This window comes from Brassica oleracea, chromosome C9 (genome assembly GCF_000695525.1).
Source record: "Brassica oleracea var. oleracea cultivar TO1000 chromosome C9, BOL, whole genome shotgun sequence".
Classification (NCBI taxonomy): Eukaryota; Viridiplantae; Streptophyta; class Magnoliopsida; order Brassicales; family Brassicaceae; genus Brassica; species Brassica oleracea.
The window spans coordinates 53,695,663-53,706,022 of NC_027756.1; the positions used below are offsets into that span (position 1 = coordinate 53,695,663).

General features: G+C 33.9%; 1 protein-coding gene and 1 pseudogene across 1 annotated transcript; both read left to right on the forward strand.

Annotated features, from left to right (window-relative positions):
* The first annotated feature begins 3,830 nt into the window (after positions 1–3,830).
* On the forward strand, positions 3,831–4,512 carry LOC106317498 (annotated as a pseudogene).
* A 3,409-nt stretch (positions 4,513–7,921) lies between these two features.
* Positions 7,922–9,155, forward strand: LOC106317055 (protein TERMINAL FLOWER 1-like). The gene is made up of 4 exons (XM_013754915.1): positions 7,922–8,202; positions 8,487–8,548; positions 8,716–8,756; positions 8,849–9,155. The coding sequence occupies exons 1-4, from the start codon at positions 7,993–7,995 to the stop codon at positions 9,070–9,072; spliced, it is 537 nt and encodes a 178-aa protein (XP_013610369.1). The 5' UTR covers positions 7,922–7,992; the 3' UTR covers positions 9,073–9,155.
* Positions 9,156–10,360: the final 1,205 nt, after the last annotated feature.

The following is a 10,360-nucleotide window of genomic DNA, read 5'->3' on the forward strand; positions in this document are numbered from 1 at the left end:
GCCTGTAGCGACCTGACATGCCCGCTACGGGTGGCCGCTAGGACACTTAGACGATTTTTTCGCATTCTTGAACTCATAGCGACCTCATTATGCCGCTACGGAAGACCGCTACAGAAAGCGCTTCAACTATAGCGGTCTCTCTAACCCGCTACACACTCCCGCTACGGTACTTAGGCGCCTCAGCTCTATCTTCTGTAGCGACCATCTTTTGCCGCTACGCCTGGCCGCTAGGAATGTCATATTGATATGTGTGTAGTATTTTGATCATAAATCCCTCAATACAGCTCCAAACGACTTGAAACCACCTCCATTGTAAAGCTAACTCAATTTCCAGTGTCTCCACAAATTTTGAGCTTCAGAAGAGATCTTTAAGGCCTTCATCCGTGTTCATCTTTCACTCTTTGGACTCAAAATCCCTCCAATGGTCTTCTAACTCATCCATGGTGCTCTCCAACACCTGATATGTACAAATGCAATGATATGCAACCTAAATGTGCCTAAATGATACTCTAAATGACCAAACCATGCAAGAATAAGAAGTTAAAAACATGTAAATTCACAAGATATCACTATACTTACAATTGATTATCCAAAAATCATAACAATGTTTTTTTTTTTTTTACGACTGAATACAGAAAATATGCCTAATAAAGTATCTGTACATGCATATATATACGTACTATGAATATGTGTATCAGAATTAGTGTTTCTTAAAAATATATCAGAATACTAAAGGTTATTGCTCTAATATCCTTTTTGTTTGTATTATTTGTAAAAAGATCAAATGTCTATAAACCCCTAAAGATAAACCATTATTAATCTTATGTTGATGAAAAAAAACACTTAATCTTATGTTGCAATAGAAATTCTAATAAAATGAATTTTGTAATAACACCAAAAATTAACACTAAATTCTGAAAAGCGTTTAAAAAAAATTAAAACAGAAGGTCAAATTATGCTAAGCAACTAAATTGTGAGGGTGTTCATAATTAATAACTTTGAATTTTTCAGTTATTTTGGTGAATAATTAATTTTCAAGCTCAAAATATATTATACTAGGGTTTGGCCCGGACTACGCCCGGATTTTTTGTTTAAATTTAGTTTTGATTATATATTTTAAATGTTTATTTAGTATATAAATATTATAATATGTATAAACTATAAGTAGCTAGACAGTTAGAAAATTAGATTTTGAATGTCCTAGATCATTTTGGTGTTGGGATGTGTTATATTTCTCACATAACCATGAGCGCCTTAGGACATTCTATAAGACTTGTTCTTGGTCATACGTGTCATTGTTGAGCATCAAGCTATGACTCCTTGTTCTTGGAAATAATGCCAACACTAACCGGATGCTCAACGACAGATATACAATATGTGATTCCATTTATATACCTGCACCTTTTCATCTGAAATCTGAGTTTTATTATGTCAACTATTGTTTTGTTTGTGTAGGTCAAGGAACTAAACTCAAATGTTGCTCTTTTAAAGAAGTACGTCATGCCATTTGCTTTTTTTACTGCTGTCCTTGACATGTATACAATTGTTGGAAGTGTTGCTTGTTATTATGTTTGTGGTGATTGATGATAATAAGGATGATTTTTTTTTTACAAACATTCCTTCTTATAACATTCTTTTTTTTACATGGAAGAAAACTTCTTATAAACTTCTTTTTTTATTCTAATCTTTGAAACAAACCAACAATGACATGCTGTTTATTCTCCTATTATATGAATACACCTACTTACTTAGAGTACTTATTGGGTCCTTATCACTTTCAGACATAACCAACATCAAAAACTTATTTATAAAGAAAACTCAATGGTGGAAGACTTTCATTAAACACTTGAGAGGGGAAGAATGTCACTACTATACATGGAGCTATGCCAGCTGAAAACTTCCGTCAACAGTATATTGGCATCGCCACCTACTTATGGATATAAATTTCGAGAAACAGCAGGGAGGAGAGATGGGCGAACCCGAGCGCATGTACCATCACCACCTGCTACCTATCATCATCATCATTGCTACAAACTCAACTAATTCAATTCCCATTGGTAAATGTTAAAGATGTATAATTATTACACACCATGATCTGCATCTTTTCTCTGCATTCTCTTGCGCAATCATCGCCTTTCGCTGCAAAGGTCTCAAAAACGCCAAACCTTAACGTACAAAATCATGGTGTTTCACATCTGTAAAATCAAAAACCTGTAAATGTATAACTACTATAAGCTCACAAAGCATATACAATTAACATAAAAGCAAGCAACAACAATGCAAGTTATAAACAACAATGCAAGTTATAAAGTTTCCGTCTTTTCATGGTAAGAAAAGTTGTACTTTTGTCAAGTAACATGAAAATTTGACACACGAATCTGAATTTTTAGAGCCAAAACAATGTTTTCCACCTAGAATCAGAGAAATATAGAACACTAAGAATCTCATAGCTCTCAAACCCAGATAGATTCTACTTGTACTATATACTCTAGAATAGAGTGATTCCATTCGCTATATAAACCCAAATCTAGTGAAGCAGACTGAAGACCATGTTCATATAAGGAAAAAAGTAGCGACCCAGAACTATAATTAAGTTCATTTGAACCAACATCAAATCTAATTGAGTAGTTAAAAAATGATGAGCTCGAAAGTTTCGGTCTTTGATATATATCTGATACAAAAGAAAAATCAAAATCAAAACAAAAGACACTTGGAAATGAAGAAACTTTCTGAGAGAAAATAAGGATACTTAGCTTGTAGGCTCGTTTGGAAGTCATGGAGGAAATACGCTGAGATGAATCTGTCTCACCATGCTCGGTTTTACATTTTCCAGATTAGAGTTGGAGTTAGAAGGTACCAATCTCGTAGTAGTAGTCTCACCGGAGACGTTTCCGCCTTACTTCTGCTCATCAACAATCACATAAGCAAGCTGCTCGCTCCGAGAAGGCTGAATTAGAAGGAAGATTCAATGCCCCCTAAGAGTGAAGCGGCGGTGGAGAGATATCTAGACCGACTCCGGTAACGGCCAGTGCTTGAAAATACGACGACAATAAATCAGTGAAATGGAGAAGCTCCACTGCTTATGTAGGATGGGTTGAAAGGGAGAAATCTCACACATATTTATACTGTAAAATCACCGCTTTTCAGATCAAAATAGAGCATTGAAGACGACGTAGTGGATGAGCGAATGGATGGGATTAAACACGAACTCTTAACTCGGAGCGTTTCATATGGTGAGCGAAAGCGGAAACGACATCGACTCGCCGTCGAAGGATGGGGGAATGCAAATTTCGTTTCTTGTTCGAAGAACATTAGGGTTAGAGACGACTTATGTTATTTCCGGCTGGATAAGGAACAAATTCAGCAGTCCAAAGCCCAGATAAAAAACGCCCGAACAAAGCCCACTACGCTGAAGACTTAATGAAACAGCGCGTTTAGCGAAAACAGACACGTGGCAGTTGGAGGATGCGCGACTTTTTGAGCTGGATTTCTACGTGGATAGCCTTAGAAAGAAGCAAACACTTCTTTATATAATATAAAGTAGATACCATTGACTAAAATATACTTCTACACTCAAAAAAATAAATGCTATTTTATCAACTAATGCCACTATTGAGTCAATTGTACATCCAAAAATAGCATGAGGTTTAGAAAATCTGACCAACAAGCATGGCTAAAAGTAAAAGTTTGGTTTAGTTCAAAGAACCGGCTTAAATTAATGAACCATAATAGTGAACCGATGCGGACCGAGTCGAGGTTTGTTAACCAAGTCACACTATAAAATTATGAAGATAACACATTGTGCTGCTCTCTTCTTTGGAAACTTTTAGGGTTTTTGACTCTTCGCTTATCGCCGCTAACCTCTCTCGCCTCCGTGAACCATCGCTTCAACCGGTTTGTTCATCGTATGCACAACCTTATTCTGCTTGTATTGATTGCAATATCTTAGAGTAGATTTGTCGGCTAAATTATCTTGAATCTGTAATTAAAATTCTGCTATGTTCGTTAGGTAAAATGAAACCGTAGATTCGCTTCTTAATCTGCTTTGTTTCAGTTGTAATCAGCAGTGGAGAATCTAGTTATGTAACTGTTTCTTAGTTAAAATATTGGCAAAATTATTAATGATTTATGAATGTGAATTAGATTAATACTTCAATTGTTTTATCATGGTTTCTGTATAGTCAAGAAGAATGGATTCTCAGATTAAGCACGCCGTGGTGGTGAAAGTGATGGGACGCACTGGGTCAAGGGGTCAGGTGACGCAGGTTCGAGTGAAGTTCACAGACTCTGATCGTTACATTATGAGAACGTTAAGGGACCCGTGAGAGAAGGCGATATCCTCACCTTGCTCGAGTCTGAGAGAGAAGCCAGGAGACTTCGTTGATTTGCCTTTTTTTTTTTTTTTCCCTACAAGTTGGAGACAAGAAAACAGAACAATGTCTACTTATTTGTCTTTTTGGTTTCTGTGAGCGGTTTAGTGATTATGCTTTGGTTTGTTGCTTTGAGACAGTTGCTGGATTGATATGGTTTATTTGGTATTCAAAGTCTGTTCTTATCTGTTTGTTTCAAACGTTTTCTTTGGTTATGTTCTTAACTTGTTTTATGTCATGGCACTGTGATGCCATCCACACTCTACTGGTCCCCTGGTCTGCTTAACCGAGTTTAATAAACCTCTCGGATATTCATTCATCAACCAAAACCGGTTCAGACAGCTACAAGCCATTTTACTTGTAATCCATAACACAAATGGTGCCCGAGTTTTTCTCTGCTTTCAACTAGCTTTTGAACTGAAACGTATCATACCTAATCACAATCTTTTGGCTAGGTGGACTTCGTCTAGCTAGACCTTACAGGGGAAGGGGTTAGACATAGACATGAAACGGGTCAGTTTGTACTGGCCTTTAACTTTCCATGCAGAAAAATACCCTACAGGTCCAAGGGTTTGTGGCTGATCGTAACATCACTACTTGTCACTCTTTGTGTATTCCATTTTCTAGTTCTTATCATTCAATGCGAAGAATCCAGAAATGTCTTTTGTTCATGTTCAAATGCAATGCCAGAAAATATCATGCAGGGGTTAGTGGCAAGAGCCTGGAGATTGAGAAGATTCGGTTGGTAGTTTTGGGGTCATAACTCATTTGTTTAGCTTGCTAAGCTAACGGTTACCTTGTCTGCTTGTCTTATTGATGTTTTGATTTGAATTATTTGATTTTTTTTAAATCGCATATGTGATTATATAAACAAGCGTATGTAATAAGTCATCCATTCTGCTTTGTGCCTTTATTCTTGTCTCAATTACCCAAACTGAGTTAAATTCTCAATCAAGATTTGCCTGTTTAAGAAAAATATATAAACGTTTAAAAAGTCGCTCATAATAGCACAATTATATTACATAAGGCCTTTATATATGTTTTTAATAAGCTTTTTTGGGCGTAAATGTTAAATTATATACCAAATTTTCTTTTTTAATAAGTTTTTAATAATGCATTCTACAGATTTTGTAGATTCCACAAGACTTGTATATATGATATGGTTATGAATGTTAGAGCACCCCCATTATTGAACTTATGGGAGGAGGTTCACACAGATTCCAAAAAAAAAAAAAAAAATTAAATAATGAATAGGGATGAATTTGTCTCTTTCCACCACAAGACTTGTATATATGATATGGTTATGAATGTTAGAGCACCCCCATTATTGAACTTATGGGAGGAGGTTCACACAGATTCCAAAAAAAAAAAAAAAAATTAAAATAATGAATAGTGATGAACTTGTCTCTCCACTTCTTCCCAGTGAACCGGGTTCATCACTGTAGCGCGGGCCCCACAGCACGTGGCGGCCCGCGATTGGTCCGATTAATTTTTTTTTTTTTTTTTTTTAAACAAAAATCAAACAAAAAAAAAATATAATAAAAAAAATACTTTGTGAACCCCTTTCATGGGGTTCACTAATCGGGGTGCTCTTATGATTGACAAATATGTGCGTGGAACTTTTTTAAGGTTATAGAATTACATCATCATACTGTACATTACACATGTAGATATCATACAATACAGTCTACACTATAAGAATCGGCTCTTCAAATGATTTTCGATAAATAAGTTTTCCATTGATGTTTCTTTTGAAGAATCGATGCGTTGTCGTTCCACGAGTGAGGAATCCCAAATTCTGCGATCGATATTTTTCATTAACCTTTGGGTTGTTACTTTTAATATGCCTTTTGTACGATCTATGATAAACGGTATTTAAATTCATAGAAGTTACCATTTTTGTTTTAATTAGGTTTATTCTTAATACAAAATGACAAAAAATCCCATCTTACGACAGTGAAATGACCTCTGGGCAATAATTTTATCCGTAGTTGTAAAAGAATCAAGTACCATAAGAATGTTAATATAACTATTTCTTAATCTTTGCCACTTAAATATTATAGTGATTTTTTTCGAAATCATGGACGTGTAAAAGGAGATCGAGTTAATTATTCAGCGAGATATATAAAGTCTTGGATATTTTTGTTCTTGATGTCACTAAAGGTTTTTAGAATCCTGTAAGTTAATGGACACCGATTTTGCGAGTTTATTGATATATAAAAGGTCTCGTTCATATGGGTTGACTTGAAATCATGAAGTTAACATGAGAATGATATATGCTGACAAACAAAACATAAGAATGAGGTTTACCGGAAAAAAAAAAGAAAAAAAAAATTAAGAATGAATCTCACTGGTCACATGAAACCGCATGAGTTTGTTAACGGTAGAAGAAAAGAATGGTAAAAGATGATAGTTATAAGTACGTATAAGAACAGCAGAAAAAGACAAATACGCTTTCACTATAGGTTAGATGGTAACACCGTATTGGTTGAATCGCTTTGTGTTTCCGATTTGCTTTCTCATATGAAAGATATATGCTTTGATTGACAAAATCTTTTCTGCACGTTGTATCATTTTTTATCTTTCGATCTTAAAATGCGTGTGTGTATGACTTAAGCTACGTTCAGGCCCGGCCATGAAAAAACTCTAAAAAAGACGTATTGTATTTTTAAGCTACGTTCTACACTAATGAACACATCAAGACATGAACTTCGAATTTGTATATGTAATAAGAGTCGCTAACTGCAGAAAATTTTAAGTCTACGTACTGAAATCTAAAAATAAACTATTTGAAATCTCTATATATATAAGATATCTTTCAAAAAAAAAAAATCTCTATATACATTCAGCACGTGAAATGAGAAAGAAAAAGGACAATGATTGGGAAAAGGGATCAAATATGTACTTTAAAAACACTTTTATTATATATTTCTGATATATTTATACACTGAAAATTTTAGTTAAATTTAGGTGTCTAGACATTATATAACCCATTTCAGCGATATAAATATGAGTATAAGACATTAGTGAAATAAGTCACATTAGTTAACCTGTAATACTCGTTTCGTTTTATTGTAAATTGGACCATATTGTCAATCATTCTAATAAATCATATTAATTAATCCAATTAGAAAGTTTTAAAACTACATTAGATATATTGCTATTGAAATCTATTGATATTACATTTTAAAAAAAAACTTGGACTATGTGAGGTCAATCCTGTAGTCCAAACTAAAAACACAGTCAACAAATATGATGGTCATATTTCTTTAAATGGTTCCGATTATGACCATCATATTGATTTTAGTAAATTTTTTACCATAAAATAAACCTTAAAATCAATGACTCATTAGTTCTCACTGATTTATTTTCCTACTATGAAAGATACATAATTGGCAGTAGATGACTATTGGTTCTTTAGATTTGTCCGAATCTTACAACCACGATAGATAGAGAAAGCTTGGCCCCTAACATCGATCTCTCTCCAACTTACAAAAGCCCTATAAATAGATGTCTTGGTTGCCTTTGGTATCCAACACCACTACAAATATCTCTCTTTCCCTAAGCTCACTTTAAAACCCACAGTTGTTTAGAAAGAGAAAGAAACCTTTACAAAATAAAAATGGAGAATATGGGAACTAGAGTGATAGAGCCATTAATAGTGGGAAGAGTGGTCGGAGATGTTCTTGATAATTTCACTCCAACAATTAAAATGAACGTGAGTTACAACAAGAAGCAAGTCTCCAATGGCCATGAGCTTTTCCCTTTAGCTGTCTCCTCCAAGCCTAGGGTTGAGATCCATGATGGTGATCTCAGATCTTTCTTCACCCTGGTATGTAAACATATGTTTAAATTATTTTAAAATTATCAATAATGATAGGATTGCTGGTTGTTTAATTCTAATATCTTGTGCCAAAACATATCACTCAGTATCTTTTCATCTCAGAAGTCATTTATTTTCTGACTCCATGAAGAAAAAGAGAGAGAGAGTCTGATCAATAATCTTATATATTGTACCTTTTTGTAAAATAGCATGATGCTGTTATTGTTATGTACTTTTATCATTTTTTTTTTCTTTTCTTCATTGATGGTAATAGTAACTGAATTGCAAAACAGGTGATGACAGACCCTGATGTTCCAAATCCTAGTGACCCCTTTCTAAAAGAACGCCTGCATTGGTACGCTCAAATTCTTGTCGTTTCATTTTCAGCCCATATTTCGGTCATATGTATTTCATTTGAATTATTAATAACCCTCTCTACATTTTTTTTTTTATAAACTTGAGTTGAGTTGGTCATAGTCTTCCATCACAGCACTAAATAATTGCATGTAAATGTTTCAACAGGCTCGTCATGAACATCCCCGGCACAACAGATGCTACATTTGGTACGGGCTCCTCATGAATTTTGTGGTTTAAAATACTTACAATAAAAGATATATCCAAATAAGTATTAAAGATAATTGAACTGAAATTGTAGGAAAAGAGGTGGTGAGCTATGAGCTGCCAAAGCCAAACATAGGGATACACAGGTACGTGTTTGTTCTGTTCAGGCAGAAGCAAAGACGTGTTAAGTTCCCAAGCAATATTATTTCGAGGGATCAGTTCAACACTCGTGAGTTTGCGATCGAGAATGATCTTGGTCTCCCTGTCGCGGCTGTCTTCTTCAACGCTCAGAGAGAAACCGCATCTCGCAGACGTTAGTTACGTCTGTGTCCATCAAATGCATAAAAATGATAACATGTTTATCTCTGTTCTTAATTATCCATGTTTATTTCTGTTCTAAATTCCCGTATTTTTAATAAAATATTGTTCTCGTATATATATTCATACAAAACCCTTATATATGTCTCGATAGGTCACATCGAGTTAATCTCATTATATTGATATATGATACATGGAAACAGAACAACAAAATTGTAAACAAACAAAAATAGTTCGGTCAAAGTGACAAGACCTTGGTGACCACCTATAATATGATCCTCCTTCTCACTCGGCGATCCGAATATTATCAGTTATCATTATGTCTATCTTTCTCACATGTTCAGTGTTTGGTATTGTATAGAAATACGTTGCGGCTCCCTAAATGCTAGTACACCAAACTTGTGTATCTTCTGAGAAAATGTAAATATATAGTGAATAAATCTAGTGTTCTACTACAATAGCTTTTTCTTTCAATATGGTAATATTTAACTTACTGGGTATATTAGTAAGTTCTAACCAACGTGCATGGTATAACTTATAAGGGAATAGCTTTTTATCATGAATTTGAAAAAAAAAAAGACATTTCATTGCAACTGATCGAATCTATTAGCACGACGGTGACAACACTACTACAAATTTTAAATCATAAAAATGCTTATATATATATATAACTTTTACTTATTCCACCAAAATAAATTAATCAATATTATACTTCTAGCAACGACAAGTTACATTCTACATTCAATGTTCAAATAAAGAAAAATATTAAAATGGATTGGCCATTTTGGGTGAACGGCTTGGATTATAGAGCCCCATGTTGGAGGGATGCAAGTGAGTAATTTTATTATTTCAACGGTAAACTCAAGAAAGGTAACGTGTCGCTATTAGAGTGGTTAGCGACGAAGAGCATCTCCAATGTATTACTCTATTTTCTACTCCAAAATAGAGTAATTCCAAAATGGAGTTGAGTTTTGCTCCAATGTATTACTCTATTTCCTACTCCAAAATAGAATATTTTTAATATATTATGTTTTATGTTAATAAAAAATTAGTAATATCATCTTTCATTTATACTATTTGCAAAATAGTCTATTTTTATATGTATGATCTTTTATGTTTTATATCATATATCTTTTGTATGGTGCTTATCTTTTATTTTTTATATGTATGGTCTTTTATGTTTTATATTATATATATTTTGTTGCATAAAATAGTTCATTAGATGGATATTTATATAATTAAGAAATATTAACAGTAATTTTTATAATATTTATAGTAAAATAATATT

Excerpts from the sequence above, each read along its gene's own strand:
- LOC106317055 (XM_013754915.1), top strand. The coding sequence starts at position 7,993 with ATGGAGAATATGGGAACTAGAGTGATAGAGCCATTAATAGTGGGAAGA. Across the intron at positions 8,203-8,486 it reads TCAGATCTTTCTTCACCCTG|GTGATGACAGACCCTGATGT; the intron begins GTATGTAAACAT and ends ATTGCAAAACAG. Across the intron at positions 8,549-8,715 it reads CTAAAAGAACGCCTGCATTG|GCTCGTCATGAACATCCCCG; the intron begins GTACGCTCAAAT and ends ATGTTTCAACAG.